The following is an 18,680-nucleotide window of genomic DNA, read 5'->3' as shown; positions in this document are numbered from 1 at the left end:
ATTGAGGGACTGGAGTGATGTGATTATATGAACTTACAACATGACCTGAAAGGGTTACTGAAGGCAGTAAGAGGAGGCGGAGTTATTACCTAAGCCATAAGAGGAGCCAAACAAGCTGTGGGGACCTCTCCCTGACGAAGGAAATCTGTGCATTTCCGAAACGACGTTGGAGTTTTTTGTGGTCACCCACGGCCTCCGTACTTTTTGGCTTGTGACGTCACAAGCTCACCTTTAGGGCGGAAGTAAGTGGTGCACGTTGCCGGCCGGAGCGTGCCCACAGTTTTCACTCCGCACCATTACTGCAGATCGAGAGATGGTTCTCTGATACTTCAGTGCAATCACACTACGCCGCCTGGACTAGACCGCATTACAGACTATATATGTCCGCACTGCGGACCATCACGTCTTGCCCCGCATGTCTATGATGTCAACTCTGTACACCCAGGTAGGACATAAGTTTTCTTACGCTGGTCAGGGTTTTATATCGAGATACATTAGTCAGCTTTGATTGATGGATTAGTGCGTTGACTATAGCTCTGGTATAAGTGATTGTACTATCTCAGCAAGATATCTATAGCTTTCCTCCCTTTTTAGTACGATCTGCCATCGACACCTACTGAGGACTTGAATGCATGTGGGGACTATATCTGGTTCTATATGATCTTGACCTCTAGTAGAGGGTGAGTTGCGCCAGAGCAGCTGTGATTTTATATATGCATGTGTATATATCTTGTCAGCATTATTTTAGTTTCTTTGTTTGGACAGTGGTAGGCTGTGTCCATTGCTCTGTGCAGCACCATCTAGAGGGGTGTGGCGCAGCTTAGGTCAAGTCTTTTTTAGACTAGCCTTATACAGATTTTACTTTAGAAGGAGGTTGGATCATTAAAAGGGTATTCTCAGCTCCAAAATTTACTTAGACATATGCCAATCTTGATAACTCAACATCAACGTACACTGACCTGATTGAGCTAGACTGTACTTTCCATTCAAGAATAACTTACTTTTGTGAAGTCTTAGTTCTTTTATAAAAACTTCCTTCTCTAGGGAATATAACCCTCAGGACCCCTTACATGTTAATTACAATAATAAATTATGTGTTTCCGTGAGCTTTATTAGTAAAACTTGTAACACAACAGCCCCATGGGGAATAACACAAGTCATAGGTGGTATCATTAAACTAACAGGGTTAATCTGCACAATGATAATCGGAAATTATTACAGCTGAATATCTATATCATAAAAATCAAAGTCTGTCTGTCCGTCTGTCTGTCTGTCCTCTATAGACTTCCAAACGCCTGAACCGTTTGACCCCAAATTTGGCACACAGATACATTGGGTGCCCGGGAAGGTTATTGCGAAGGTCCCGTCCCCGCCAGATGTACAGGAGGGGAGGGGGAGGGGAAAGAGAGGCGCCTCATAGAGATGAATGGGAAAATCTCCTAACTGCAAACACAGGTGATATAATTAGCTGCAGCAGACACGGCAGTTGGAGCCTTAGCAACCAATAGGATTACTGCTTTCATTTTCACAGGGAGCAATGGTTGCTAGGGAAGCTGCCTCACAACATCCACAGTAATAACTGGTAGACTCCCTACTCCATCTATACAGTACATGTATATACAGGGCCCCCTACTCCATCCATACAGTACATGTATATACAGGGCCCCCTACTCCATCCATACAGTACATGTATATACAGGGCCCCCTACTCCATCCATTCAGTACATTTATATACAGGGCCCCCTACTCCATCTATACAGTACATGTATATACAGGACCCCCTACTCCATCCATACATTACATGTATATACAGGACCCCCTACTCCATCCATACAGTACATGTATATACAGGACCCCCTACTCCATCCATACAGTACATGTATATACAGGGCCCCCTACTCCATCCATACAGTACATGTATATACAGGGCCCCCTACTCCATCCATACAGTACATGTATATACAGGGCCCCCTACTCCATCCATACAGTACATGTATATACAGGGCCCCCTACTCCATCCATACAGTACATGTATATACAGGGCCCCCTACTCCATCCATACATTACATGTATATACAGGACCCCCTACTCCATCTATACAGTACATGTATATACAGGACCCCCTACTCCATCCATACAGTACATGTATATACAGGGCCCCCTACTCCATCCATACAGTACATGTATATACAGGGCCCCCTACTCCATCCATACAGTACATGTATATACAGGACCCCCTACTCCATCCATACAGTACATGTATATACAGGGCCCCCTACTCCATCCATACAGTACATGTATATACAGGGCCCCCTACTCCATCCATACAGTACATGTATATACAGGACCCCCTACTCCATCCATACAGTACATGTATATACAGGACCCCCTACTCCATCCATACAGTACATGTATATACAGGACCCCCTACTCCATCCATACAGTACATGTATATACAGGACCCCCTACTCCATCCATACAGTACATGTATATACAGGACCCCCTACTCCATCCATACAGTACATGTATATACAGGACCCCCTACTCCATCCATACAGTACATGTATATACAGGACCCCCTACTCCATCCATACAGTACATGTATATACAGGACCCCCTACTCCATCCATACAGTACATGTATATACAGGACCCCCTACTCCATCCATACAGTACATGTATATACAGGACCCCCTACTCCATCCATACAGTACATGTATATACAGGACCCCCTACTCCATCCATACAGTACATGTATATACAGGACCCCCTACTCCATCCATACAGTACATGTATATACAGGGCCCCCTACTCCATCCATACAGTACATGTATATACAGGACCCCCTACTCCATCCATACAGTACATGTATATACAGGACCCCCTACTCCATCCATACAGTACATGTATATACAGGACCCCCTACTCCATCCATACAGTACATGTATATACAGGGCCCCCTACTCCATCCATACAGTACATGTATATACAGGGCCCCCTACTCCATCCATACAGTACATGTATATACAGGGCCCCCTACTCCATCCATACAGTACATGTATATACAGGGCCCCCTACTCCATCTATACAGTACATGTATATACAGGGCCCCCTACTCCATCTATACAGTACATGTATATACAGGACCCCCTACTCCATCTATACAGTACATGTATATACAGGACCCCCTACTCCATCTATACAGGACATGTATATACAGGACCCCCTACTCCATCTATACAGGACATGTATATACAGGACCCCCTACTCCATCTTTACAGTACATGTATATACAGGACCCTCTACTCCATCTATACAGTACATGTATACAGGACCCCCTACTCCATCCATACAGTACATGTATACACAGGGCACAACAGGTATACCAAACTGTGACTGGTTAACACTGCCACACCAGACCTGACCAATACCGCCATACTGTGACTGGATAACACTGTCATACCAGACCTGACCAATACCGCCATACTGTGACTGGATAACACTGTCATATAAGACCTGACCAATACCGCCATACTGTGAATGGATAACACCGCCACACCAGACCTGACCAATACCGCCATACTGTGACTGGATAACACTGTCATACCAGACCTGACCAATACCGCCATACTGTGACTGGATAACACTGTCATATAAGACCTGACCAATACCGCCATACTGTGAATGGATAACACCGCCACACCAGACCTGACCAATACCGCTATACTGTGCTGGATAACACTGTCATACCAGACCTGACCAATACCGCTATACTGTGACTGGATAACACTGCATTACCAGACCTGACCAATACCGCCATACTGTGACTGGATAACACTGCCATACCAGACCTGACCAATACTGGCAAACTGACTGGGTAACACCGCCACCCCAGACCTGACCAATACCGCCATACTGTGACTGGATAATACCATCATATCAGACCTGACCAATACTGCCATACTGTGACTGGATAACACCGCTATACCAGACCTGACCAATACCACAATACCGTGACTGGATAACACCGCCACAGCAGACCTGACCAATACCACCATACTGTGACTGGATAACACCGCCATACCAGACATGACCAATACCGACACACTGTGACTGAATAACACTGCCATACGGGTAAATACAACCCTGCAGGTATACAGGACCCCAAAACTATACACTACAAGTGCACAGGACCTCCACAAAACTATATACTACAGGTATACAGGACCCCAAAACTATATACTACAGGTATACAGGACCCCAAAACTATATACTACAGGTATACAGGACCTCCACCATATATATACTTCAGGTATACAGGACCTCCACCATATATATACTTCAGGTATACAGGACCCCAAACTATACACTACAGGTATACAGGACCCCAAAACTATACACTACAGGTATACAGGAACTCCACCAACTATATACTACAGGTATATAGGACCCCAAACTATACACTACAGGTATACAGGACCTACACCAACTCTATACTACAAGTATACAGGACCCAAAATATACTACAGGTATACAGGAACTCCACCAGCTATATACTACAGGTATATAGGACCCCAAACTATACACTACAGGTATACAGGACCTCCACCAACTCTATACTATAGTTATACAGGACCCTCAAACTATTTACTACAGGTATACAGGACCCCCAAACTATATACTATAGGTATACAAGACCTCCACCAATTATACACTACAGGTATCCAGGACCCTCAAACTATAATCTACAGGTATACAAGACCTCCGCCAACTATACATTACAGGTATACAGCACCAACTATATACTACAGGTATACAGGACCCCCGAACTATACAGTACAGGTATACAGGACCTTCACCAACTGTACACTGCAGGTATACAGGACCTCCCTCAACTATACACTACAGGTATACAGCCCCCCCAAAATACACACTACAGGTATACAGGAACCCCCCCAACTATACACTATAGGTATACAGCCCCCCCCAACTATGCACTACAGATATGCGAGACCCCTAAAAACTATACATTGTGGGTATACAGAACCCCTCCAACTATGCACTACAGGTATACACTAATTCCACTGATTAACTCAGATGAAACAATACCTTTAGCTTGGCCTCCTGGGCACCTTAGAACAAATCTAATTAACACACTGACACTTTATCCCCGGGCAGCGCCGGGTACATTTTCTAGTAGAATATAAAAAAAAAAAAGTCTGGTAAACATATGTATTAGGGACAGGTCAATTTAAGACCAGATCAAAGTCCAATTAAAAAAAAAAAAATCATGGGTGAGGGACGGGAGACTAAGAACATTAGGCAAAGGGTGAATGATAAAAATGATGAAACTACTTTAGTGTAAACTATAAAATATTGTACATAGTAGTAGTATGATCTTTCTGTGAATTATATTAAAAGAGAAGTCCAGCCACACTGATTATCACACTGTGGGCAAGAGGTGCGGGGTAATATATATAACCTATACTTACCAGACCCTGTGCCCTCGCAGCACATCACTAGGCTCCCGGACTGCGCTGGATGTCATCTTCTCTCCTTTTCTTGGTATGTTAAGCCCTGGCAGAAGAGGGTGGGAGATAGCCTGCTCAGCCAGTGACTGCATCAGTGTCCTGTCCCAGTCATTGACTGGCTGAGTTCACGGAGCAGGGATTTGTGGAGAATCCCAGCAGGGGTCCAGGAGCAGGACACAGCACTGCAAGGACACTGGGACTGGTAAGTATAGATTCTTTATTATTTTCCCCCCACCCAATTCTCGTAATTGATATTTTCTATTGCCCCGGACTTCTCCTTTAATTAGGAGGAATAGTCGCTTAGACAATCAAAGCTGTTGGGTATTTTCCGTCCATATAACGTGACTCAGTTGGTAATTAAAGCTGGGACTCCTCTGGACTCCTCCTCTGCTGAACATACACGCTCATTCAGTGATCCCCAACCTATGGCCGACTATGCTGGGACTTGTAGTTTTGCTATAGCTGGAGAGCCACAGGTCATGGATCAGTTTATCACATACATGCCCCCTAAGTCCCTAATTCTCACACACTCTACCCAGATATGCCACACCTACCCTTCCCCAATTATTACACTGCTCTATGCCCCACAAAAATGCCTTCCTTTCTCAGTCACACTGTCCCTATATACGCCCCTCTTCCCTACCCCCCTTCTCCAGTGTGAGCTTTACTCTACAGCTGGACTTTTATGATTGGCAGATCAGAATAGATCTGTCCACACAGGAATCTGGTCACATGATCATGCCATCACTACAGCTTATTTAGCCCACTTGGAAAGAGCATTTACCACATACAAGGGTGGTTGGGATGCCACCATATATGTCCTAGGGACACACATAAGAATGGAAGCCATGTTACAGCCAGGGGGCCCAGCAGCATCCAACAGACATGGGTTCAAAAAGTTCCACTCTATAACCCAAAATACAAAACCTCCGAACCAGGAGCACAGCAATTTCTCGGTGATTGTACTTTTACTTGGTAAAGATCCAAGATACAAATGTCAACGTTTGTCTTCAAGTAATACAAGAATCTTTATATTCTATAAACTGGTACAATTTGTATGAATACAAAGAATTCCCCAATACATTTTGTATAAAGTAGTCACTACAGACTAGAGTCCATGTGATGGTCAACATTACAATGAACCTGTCATCACAGTCTTGTTGCCTAAACCACGAGTCATCGGGTCAGACCCTGTCGACTTCTTTCTGATCAACCCAGCCCTGATTGATAGATCTCTCTGTATATGGGTATAGGAACAGATCAATCAATGAAGGCCAATGAGGATAGAAGAAGCCCGTGGACTTGAAGACTGAGCGATGGTTAAGGCTGCATGAAAGAGATGACAGATTTCCTTTACAGTCAAATTCTGTAGAGAAAGTTACCATCACTATCAAAAAATTCTCTTCCATGTTGTACAACCTTCATGTTACACAGAACACCGGTGTTTGCTAATTCTTCCATTTCCTTGTCACTTAATACTTCTCCATCCCATTTCTCATCATGTCTGGTTTTATCGATTCCTTCATTCAGGGTCTGGTCAGCTTCTTCCTGTACACTCGTAGTCAGACCCTGACTGGACACAGCATGAAATACACCTTGCACTGAGCCTTGAGGCTCCTGTGGTCTGGCAAGAGATTTAGTCACAAATGCAGTCTGTACAGACAATACAGAGGACTCTGATGCTTTTGGAGGAGGAGGAAGAAGTTGCCTGGACTGGCTGAGAAGCAATTGTCTTTGATTTCCCTTAAGTGGTAATAACGGCTGTTCTTTGGTAATAAGAGCTTTGGAAGGCGGCCCGAGCTGTAGCTGATCATTTGAAGAACCTGAAGAATTTTGTCCATGAACTCTGGAAGCGGCAGCATCTTGTTTTATTCTTCTTGATTCACTTGGTATAAATTTTGACCTCAGCACTTTCTTTATGACATCAGTACTCACATTAAATCCCACAGCCAGTCTGGACAGCGGCCATTCTTCAGGGAACTCCTCTCTCAAGTACCTGAGAAATATAAGTGACAACTCTGTGATTCCCCCAGTGAAATGGACACAGCTTCGAATCATTCACTGTCTTCATATAGCAATACCATGGCCCAGGTGTATTTTGCCCATAGAAACCAATTACAGCTCAGCTATGGTGGAGCTATGATTGATGACATTCAATAGATCGACAACTGGAACCTACACTGATCAGCTGTTTGCCAGAGCAGTGCTCACAAAATGCTGTATATAGCCAAAGGCACCATACACGGTGTAGAAACACTGAGGAGACACCATCACGTGTCTCAATGTCCGTGAGCTAGCCAGACCTTCCTCCAGGAAGGAACAACCAAGCCAAGGCATGTCTATAGTCAAGGAAACCACCAAAGCAAGGTACCCATCCACAGACAGCTGTTTCGGGGTGTTTGCCCTTCATCAGTGTGGAGTAGGATTCTGGCTAGTGGGAGCAATGCCTAATAAGTGCATGGAAAAAGACGCTGGTCAACCTCAGGGTGATCAATCAAAACACCACATAAACATAATCACGTGTCTGGAAGTCAGTGTATCTAGGCGTTGCTCCCACTAGCCAGAATCGTATTCCACACCGATGAGGGGCAAACACCCTGAACAGCTGTCTGTGGATGGATACCTTGCTTTGGTGGTTTCCTTGATTGGAGACATTCCTTGGCTTAGTTGTTCCTTCCCGGAGGAAGGTCTCGCTAGGTCACTGACGTCGAGACACGCGACGGTGTCTCTGCAGTGTTTTAGCATACACGGTGTACTGGCTGTGCTGGTTTACTGCAGGCCTGCTCCCATTCACTTCAATGAGAGTTCTCCTGATTAGTCTTTGACATGTCAAATATTTTTTTCTGTGATAGGTACACAAAATAAGTTACATATTCTTATTTAGAGTGGGCAGTAAAATGGTAAAAATTACCTACATCAAACTATGTTTTGCTACAGGTATATTATAGGTCTGGTGAGTCCATTAATAGAATAGGGTAGGGTTGGATTTAGGAGTCCTCTCTTGTGAGCCCACTCTATGAAATAGACAGAGCACTGCTCAGTATAAATGGTTCCCGTTCCGGCTGTCTTTATATTTATCTGCATGGTCGTTATGTAATACATTTCTCCTCTAGTGAATGCTACAGAAAAAATACATGGCTGGCAGCGGCTTTCCTGGGAAACGTCAATTTTTTGCTGGGGGTGGCAGGAGCTGCATTTTAAAAGGTGGTTAGCACCAACACATAGCTCTACAGGTTTTTTGTAATCTTTATTTTGTACCTTATCTGCTGTATTGCATTCCAGGTTAGACGTCTCTCAGGAGCTTCAGGAGGCTCCATCTCCTTCTTCATTCGTTTCAGCTGTATCACTTTCTGATGTCTCTTCAGTGCACTGATGGAAGCAAAACCACCATTCACTTATAATGATACTCAGGGCAGTCATTACTAATCGGAAAATGTGATCTATTGATTGCTTCTAGGATACCCCATGCTTTACTCCTTACACCAAGTTCACCAAGTTCTTAATAAAGATTAATGGTCTGCAGCATAACCGCTACTGTGGTACAGATTAGCATCCGTTCACTTTGGCATCTTGTCTTCCGCACATCTGTTATTAATCATCATCTATTATCCCCTATACTGACTTATTATGGGTCTGTCATGTATACACTGTAACTGCTCCAGCCGCCTGCACTGTATACACTGTAACACTGCTCCAGCCGCCTACACTGTAACACTGCTCCAGCAGCCTGCACTGTATACACTAACACTGCCCCAGCCGCCTGCACTGTATACACTGTACCATACTCCAGCAGCCTGCACTGTATACACTGTACCATACTCCAGCAGCCTGCACTGTATACACTGTAACACTGCTCCAGCCGCCTACACTGTAACACTGCTCCAGCAGCCTGCACTGTATACACTAACACTGCCCCAGCCGCCTGCACTGTATACACTGTACCATACTCCAGCAGCCTGCACTGTATACACTGTAACACTGCTCCAGCAGCCTGCACTGTATACACTGTACCATACTCCAGCTGCCTGCACTGTATACACTGTACCATACTCCAGCAGCCTGCACTGTATACACTGTAACACTGCTCCAGCAGCCTGCACTGTATACACTGTAACATACTCCAGCTGCCTGCACTGTATACACTGTACCATACTCCAGCTGCCTGCACTGTATACACTGTACCATACTCCAGCTGCCTACACTGTACCATACTCCAGCTGCCTACACTGTATACACTGTAACAGTGCTCCAGCCGCCTGCACTGTATACACTGTACCATACTCCAGCAGCCTGCACTGTATACACTGTAACACTGCTCCAGCTGCCTACACTGTATACACTGTACCATACTCCAGCAGCCTGCACTGTATACACTAACACTGCTCCAGCAGCCTGCACTGTATACACTGTACCATACTCCAGCTGCCTACACTGTAACACTGCTCCAGCAGCCTGCACTGTATACACTGTACCATACTCCAGCAGCCTGCACTGTATACACTGTACAATACTCCAGCTGCCTACACTGTACAATACTCCAGCTGCCTACACTGTATACACTGTACAATACTCCAGCAGCCTGCACTGTATACACTGTACAATACTCCAGCTGCCTACACTGTACAATACTCCAGCTGCCTACACTGTATACACTGTACAATACTCCAGCAGCCTGCACTGTATACACTGTAACACTGCTCCAGCTGCCTACACTGTATACACTGTACAATACTCCAGCAGCCTGCACTGTATACACTGTAACACTGCTCCAGCAGCCTGCACTGTATACACTGTAACACTGCTCCAGCAGCCTGCACTGTATACACTAACACTGCTCCAGCAGCCTGCACTGTATACACTGTAACACTGCTCCAGCAGCCTGCACTGTATACACTGTAACACTGCTCCAGCTGCCTGCACTGTATACACTGTACCATACTCCAGCAGCCTGCACTGTATACACTGTAACACTGCTCCAGCAGCCTGCACTGTATACACTGTAACATACTCCAGCTGCCTGCACTGTATACACTGTACCATACTCCAGCTGCCTGCACTGTATACACTGTACCATACTCCAGCTGCCTACACTGTACCATACTCCAGCTGCCTACACTGTATACACTGTAACAGTGCTCCAGCCGCCTGCACTGTATACACTGTACCATACTCCAGCAGCCTGCACTGTATACACTGTAACACTGCTCCAGCTGCCTACACTGTATACACTGTACCATACTCCAGCAGCCTGCACTGTATACACTAACACTGCTCCAGCAGCCTGCACTGTATACACTGTACCATACTCCAGCTGCCTACACTGTACAATACTCCAGCAGCCTGCACTGTATACACTGTACCATACTCCAGCAGCCTGCACTGTATACACTGTACAATACTCCAGCTGCCTACACTGTACAATACTCCAGCTGCCTACACTGTATACACTGTACAATACTCCAGCAGCCTGCACTGTATACACTGTACAATACTCCAGCTGCCTACACTGTACAATACTCCAGCTGCCTACACTGTATACACTGTACAATACTCCAGCAGCCTGCACTGTATACACTGTACAATACTCCAGCTGCCTACACTGTACAATACTCCAGCAGCCTGCACTGTATACACTGTACAATACTCCAGCTGCCTACACTGTATACACTGTACAATACTCCAGCAGCCTGCACTGTATACACTGTAACACTGCTCCAGCTGCCTACACTGTATACACTGTACAATACTCCAGCAGCCTGCACTGTATACACTGTAACACTGCTCCAGCAGCCTGCACTGTATACACTGTAACACTGCTCCAGCAGCCTGCACTGTATACACTGTAACACTGCTCCAGCAGCCTGCACTGTATACACTGTAACACTGCTCCAGCAGCCTGCACTGTATACACTGTAACACTGCTCCAGCAGCCTGCACTGTATACACTAACACTGCTCCAGCAGCCTGCACTGTATACACTGTAACACTGGTCCAGCTGCCTGCACTGTATACACTGTAACACTGCTCCAGCAGCCTGCACTGTATACACTGTAACACTGCTCCAGCAGCCTGCACTGTATACACTGTACCATACTCCAGCAGCCTGCACTGTATACACTGTAACACTGCTCCAGCAGCCTGCACTGTATACACTGCTCCAGCAGCCTGCACTGTATACACTGTAACACTGCTCCAGCAGCCTGCACTGTATACACTGTAACATACTCCAGCAGCCTGCACTGTATACACTGTAACACTGCTCCAGCTGCCTACACTGTATACACTGTACAATACTCCAGCAGCCTGCACTGTATACACTGTACCATACTCCAGCCGCCTGCACTGTATACACTGTAACACTGCTCCAGCAGCCTGCACTGTATACACTGTAACATACTCCAGCAGCCTGCACTGTATACACTGTAACACTGCTCCAGCAGCCTGCACTGTATACACTAACACTGCCCCAGCCGCCTGCACTGTATACACTGTACCATACTCCAGCAGCCTGCACTGTATACACTGTACCATACTCCAGCAGCCTGCACTGTATACACTGTAACACTGCTCCAGCCGCCTACACTGTAACACTGCTCCAGCAGCCTGCACTGTATACACTAACACTGCCCCAGCCGCCTGCACTGTATACACTGTACCATACTCCAGCAGCCTGCACTGTATACACTGTAACAGTGCTCCAGCAGCCTGCACTGTATACACTGTACCATACTCCAGCAGCCTGCACTGTATACACTAACAGTGCTCCAGCAGCCTGCACTGTATACACTGTAACACTGCTCCAGCAGCCTGCACTGTATACACTGTACCATACTCCAGCAGCCTGCACTGTATACACTGTACCATACTCCAGCAGCCTGCACTGTATACACTGTAACACTGCTCCAGCAGCCTGCACTGTATACACTGTAACACTGCTCCAGCTGCCTGCACTGTATACACTGTACAATACTCCAGCAGCCTGCACTGTATACACTGTAACATACTCCAGCTGCCTACACTGTACCATACTCCAGCTGCCTACACTGTATACACTGTAACAGTGCTCCAGCCGCCTGCACTGTATACACTGTACCATACTCCAGCAGCCTGCACTGTATACACTAACACTGCTCCAGCAGCCTGCACTGTATACACTGTACCATACTCCAGCTGCCTACACTGTACAATACTCCAGCAGCCTGCACTGTATACACTGTACCATACTCCAGCAGCCTGCACTGTATACACTGTACAATACTCCAGCTGCCTACACTGTACAATACTCCAGCTGCCTACACTGTATACACTGTACAATACTCCAGCAGCCTGCACTGTATACACTGTACAATACTCCAGCTGCCTACACTGTACAATACTCCAGCTGCCTACACTGTATACACTGTACAATACTCCAGCAGCCTGCACTGTATACACTGTACAATACTCCAGCAGCCTGCACTGTATACACTGTACAATACTCCAGCTGCCTACACTGTATACACTGTACAATACTCCAGCAGCCTGCACTGTATACACTGTACAATACTCCAGCTGCCTACACTGTACAATACTCCAGCTGCCTACACTGTATACACTGTACAATACTCCAGCAGCCTGCACTGTATACACTGTACAATACTCCAGCAGCCTGCACTGTATACACTGTACAATACTCCAGCAGCCTGCACTGTATACACTGTACAATACTCCAGCAGCCTGCACTGTATACACTAACACTGCTCCAGCTGCCTACACTGTATACACTGTACCATACTCCAGCAGCCTGCACTGTATACACTGTAACACTGCTCCAGCAGCCTGCACTGTATACACTGTAACACTGCTCCAGCAGCCTGCACTGTATACACTGTACAATACTCCAGCTGCCTACACTGTACAATACTCCAGCTGCCTACACTGTATACACTGTACAATACTCCAGCTGCCTACACTGTACAATACTCCAGCTGCCTACACTGTATACACTGTACAATACTCCAGCTGCCTACACTGTACAATACTCCAGCTGCCTACACTGTATACACTGTACAATACTCCAGCAGCCTGCACTGTATACACTGTACAATACTCCAGCTGCCTACACTGTACAATACTCCAGCTGCCTACACTGTATACACTGTACAATACTCCAGCAGCCTGCACTGTATACACTGTACAATACTCCAGCAGCCTGCACTGTATACACTGTACAATACTCCAGCTGCCTACACTGTACAATACTCCAGCTGCCTACACTGTATACACTGTACAATACTCCAGCAGCCTGCACTGTATACACTGTACAATACTCCAGCTGCCTACACTGTATACACTGTACAATACTCCAGCAGCCTGCACTGTATACACTGTACAATACTCCAGCAGCCTGCACTGTATACACTGTACAATACTCCAGCAGCCTGCACTGTATACACTGTACAATACTCCAGCAGCCTGCACTGTATACACTGTAACACTGCTCCAGCTGCCTACACTGTATACACTGTACCATACTCCAGCAGCCTGCACTGTATACACTGTAACACTGCTCCAGCAGCCTGCACTGTATACACTGTAACACTGCTCCAGCAGCCTGCACTGTATACACTGTAACACTGCTCCAGCAGCCTGCACTGTATACACTGTAACACTGCTCCAGCAGCCTGCACTGTATACACTGTAACACTGCTCCAGCAGCCTGCACTGTATACACTGTAACACTGCTCCAGCAGCCTGCACTGTATACACTGTAACACTGCTCCAGCAGCCTGCACTGTATACACTAACACTGCTCCAGCAGCCTGCACTGTATACACTGTAACACTGGTACAGCTGCCTGCACTGTATACACTGTAACACTGCTCCAGCAGCCTGCACTGTATACACTGTAACACTGCTCCAGCAGCCTGCACTGTATACACTGTACAATACTCCAGCTGCCTACACTGTACAATACTCCAGCTGCCTACACTGTATACACTGTACAATACTCCAGCTGCCTACACTGTACAATACTCCAGCTGCCTACACTGTATACACTGTACAATACTCCAGCAGCCTGCACTGTATACACTGTACAATACTCCAGCAGCCTGCACTGTATACACTGTAACACTGCTCCAGCTGCCTACACTGTATACACTGTACCATACTCCAGCAGCCTGCACTGTATACACTGTACAATACTCCAGCAGCCTGCACTGTATACACTGTAACACTGCTCCAGCTGCCTGCACTGTATACACTGTAACACTGCTCCAGCAGCCTGCACTGTATACACTGTAACACTGCTCCAGCAGCCTGCACTGTATACACTGTAACACTGCTCCAGCAGCCTGCACTGTATACACTGTAACACTGCTCCAGCAGCCTGCACTGTATACACTGTAACACTGCTCCAGCAGCCTGCACTGTATACACTAACACTGCTCCAGCAGCCTGCACTGTATACACTGTAACACTGCTCCAGCAGCCTGCACTGTATACACTGTAACACTGCTCCAGCAGCCTGCACTGTATACACTAACCCTGCTCCAGCCGCCTACACTGTATACACTGTAACACTGCTCCAGCAGCCTGCACTGTATACACTGTAACACTGCTCCAGCAGCCTGCACTGTATACACTGTAACACTGCTCCAGCAGCCTGCACTGTATACACTAACACCGCTCCAGCAGCCTGCACTGTATACACTGTAACACTGCTCCAGCAGCCTGCACTGTATACACTGTAACACTGCTCCAGCAGCCTGCACTGTATACACTGTAACACTGCTCCAGCAGCCTGCACTGTATACACTAACACTGCTCCAGCAGCCTGCACTGTATACACTGTAACAGCTGCCTGCACTGTATACACTGTAACACTGCTCCAGCAGCCTGCACTGTATACACTGTACAATACTCCAGCAGCCTGCACTGTATACACTGTAACACTGCTCCAGCAGCCTGCACTGTATACACTGTAACACTGCTCCAGCAGCCTGCACTGTATACACTGTACCATACTCCAGCAGCCTGCACTGTATACACTGTAACACTGCTCCAGCAGCCTGCACTGTATACACTGTAACACTGCTCCAGCAGCCTGCACTGTATACACTGTACCATACTCCAGCAGCCTGCACTGTATACACTGTAACACTGCTCCAGCAGCCTGCACTGTATACACTGCTCCAGCAGCCTGCACTGTATACACTGTAACACTGCTCCAGCAGCCTGCACTGTATACACTGCTCCAGCAGCCTGCACTGTATACACTGTAACACTGCTCCAGCAGCCTGCACTGTGTACACTGCTCCAGCAGCCTGCACTGTATACACTGTAACACTGCTCCAGCTGCCTGCACTGTATACACTGTAACATACTCCAGCAGCCTGCACTGTATACACTGTAACACTGCTCCAGCAGCCTGCACTGTATACACTGTAACACTGCTCCAGCTGCCTGCACTGTATACACTGTAACATACTCCAGCAGCCTGCACTGTATACACTGTAACACTGCTCCAGCAGCCTGCACTGTATACACTAACACTGCTCCAGCAGCCTGCACTGTATACACTGTAACACTGCTCCAGCTGCCTACACTGTATACACTGTACAATACTCCAGCAGCCTGCACTGTATACACTGTACCATACTCCAGCAGCCTACACTGTATACACTGTAACACTGCTCCAGCTGCCTACACTGTATACACTGTACAATACTCCAGCAGCCTGCACTGTATACACTGTACCATACTCCAGCAGCCTGCACTGTATACACTGTAACACTGCTCCAGCTGCCTGCACTGTATACACTAACATACTCCAGCTGCCTGCACTGTATACACTGTAACATACATCACTGTAATAGGGAATACACCTGTCAGCTCCTGTGCACCACCTAGTGGCCAGCACAGGCAATGACCTATCACTGTGCGCTGCCTCTGCCCTCCGCTTTCCATCCGGTGACCGTATATCAGCGTATATAAGAACACGGAGCCCTCGGTCCTCCTGTGTGACGGCGCCGGCAGTGAGGGCTGTTGGGGCGGACCCCTCACACATCCACGCCGCTCACTACCTCCTTATATCCTGCTCCACGGCCTCCACTGTTTCATCGTCACTTTCCAGCTCCTGCTCTTCTCCGGGAGAATGATTTACCGGCGAGCGGGTCCGTATGCTGCGGCTGCCGAGCACGGGGCAATGAGAAGCCCACAGCCTGCGGAGTCTCCACATGGCTGTCTGCAGGGAGGCCGCCATTACTGCACATTGATTGCTTCAGTCTGACGTCATCGATTTTAGCTGCGCTCTATTACATTGCCTGAGCCTGCCGAGCATCGTCCAGACGGAGGGGGCGGAGTCAAGCACAGTGTGGGCGGGGCCGCTGGCTGTCACTATATAGTATGCTGCCGCTGGCTCCTGCTGAACGCAGAGCTGCCGGAAGTGCTCAACTTTCAAGACTCAGCAAACAGTATCCAAGACAGCACTCGCAGTGTCATAACGTGAGCCCTTATTCCACAGTGCAAAGTATTGGTACTACTACCAATACCTGACCCATGGAGAGCTGTCTTGGATACTGCTTTCTGGATTTACGTTACACGTTACAGTCCTAGGGTCCGGTCCGGTGACGCGTGCACTGCAACCTTCTTATATTGTGAATTTCCAGGCCTGTCCTCAATATTTAGAGACCATCCAGGCAAATAACTCTCCTCAGCACTGTCCCTGTAAGAGAAGGTTTAATTCTGTGGGTCATGTGCAGAGTGTCCGGCCCATGGATTTGAAGAGTTAAAGGGATACTCCGGAAACTGATTTTTTTTTTTTTTTTTTTTAGTTAATTCATTGCTTTAATAAAGTGGTGTGCAACTGTGGTGTAACTAGAAAAGGCGGGCCCCATTGCAAAGTTTTAATTAAATTACAAAAGTACATTTCTGCTGGGGCTGCGGGGGAGCTGCTGCAGCTGGCGGTACCTGGGCTGCCCACTGTGCTCCACCTCGTCATCATTCTGACAACTTTGTGCCATGATGTGCTGTTTCCATAGATAAGAACCGCTCAGCATAGACAGCACTATACTGTTTATACTGAATGACCATTTCCTATGGGAACAGCACATCACTGGAGGTTATCAGAATGATGAAAGTGGAGGACAGCGAGCCACCTGAGAACCTGCAACTGTGGCGGAGCAGGACAGATAAGTATACTGCACCATTGTGTCCCCCGCAGCCCCGGCATTACCGCAGCTGTGTAATTTAGGCTGGACGACCCATTTAACATACAAAAACATTATTTCAACAATGTTATTTTCTCATGAGAGGTCCTTTAAAGGGGTTATCCAGCGCTACAAAAACATGGCCACTTTTCCCCCTACTGTTGTCTCCAGTTCAGGTGCAGTTTGCAATTAAGCTCCATTTACTTCAATGGAACTGAGTTTCAAAACCCCACCCAAACTGGAGACAACAGTAGTGGGAAAATGGCCATGTTTTGTAGCGCTGGATAACCCCTTTAAGACTGGGGCTACAAGAGGTAGCAACAGAAGGGGGAGTTTGTGCAGGTTGATAATAGGTCCCTAAATACACAGACTGTTCTCAATATACAAGTCTGTGATTATATGAGATTTCAGGTTGGATTCTGCTGTTCTCATATTTGCTTTTTACAATTAGTGGGGGTACTACCGTAGTAGTCCAATTCCCATTGATCACAGGCACAACCTGTCCTCTGGATAGGTGATTGTTTTGTGACTAGTTTTGCCGGTAGATAAGTTTTTTTATTTTTATAGATTGTATTTATAGATACTTTGCATGGTATACATACTATTTTGGAAAACTTTTTATTATTAGTAAAATAAAATGTAACTGTATAGTCCACCCATGACCTCCATAATCAAAAGTCTAGTATAGTATACAATGCAGGGGAAGCACATTTAAATCTGAGCTGTGGATTGATGTCCCTTCTATATCTATATAGGAAGGGCTTTAAAACCTAGGCACATACAGTCGGTATAGCATAAGTATGTACAATATATACATGGAAACTAGAGATGAGCGAACCTTGAGCATGCTCGAGTCCATCCGAACCCAATCGTTCAGCATTTGATTAGTGGTGGCTGCTGAACTTGGATAAAGCTCTGAGGTAGGGCTGGGCGATTAATCGAATTAATTCGATTAATCG

The 18,680-nt window shown here is 46.6% G+C and overlaps 1 protein-coding gene across 1 annotated transcript; it reads right to left on the bottom strand.

The window, feature by feature from the left end:
* Positions 1 to 6,215: 6,215 nt before the first annotated feature.
* On the bottom strand, positions 6,216 to 16,823 carry NGRN (neugrin, neurite outgrowth associated). The gene is made up of 3 exons (XM_069956659.1): positions 16,597 to 16,823; positions 8,789 to 8,899; positions 6,216 to 7,526 (listed from the first exon to the last, which is right to left on the bottom strand). Exons 1-3 carry the CDS (start codon positions 16,773 to 16,775, stop codon positions 6,890 to 6,892), a joined length of 927 nt encoding a protein of 308 aa, XP_069812760.1. The 5' UTR covers positions 16,776 to 16,823; the 3' UTR covers positions 6,216 to 6,889.
* Positions 16,824 to 18,680: the final 1,857 nt, after the last annotated feature.

This window comes from Dendropsophus ebraccatus, chromosome 1, assembly GCF_027789765.1.
Source record: "Dendropsophus ebraccatus isolate aDenEbr1 chromosome 1, aDenEbr1.pat, whole genome shotgun sequence".
Classification (NCBI taxonomy): Eukaryota; Metazoa; Chordata; class Amphibia; order Anura; family Hylidae; genus Dendropsophus; species Dendropsophus ebraccatus.
Note: the sequence above shows the minus strand (reverse complement) of the source record. Positions and strands in the feature narration are given on the sequence as shown.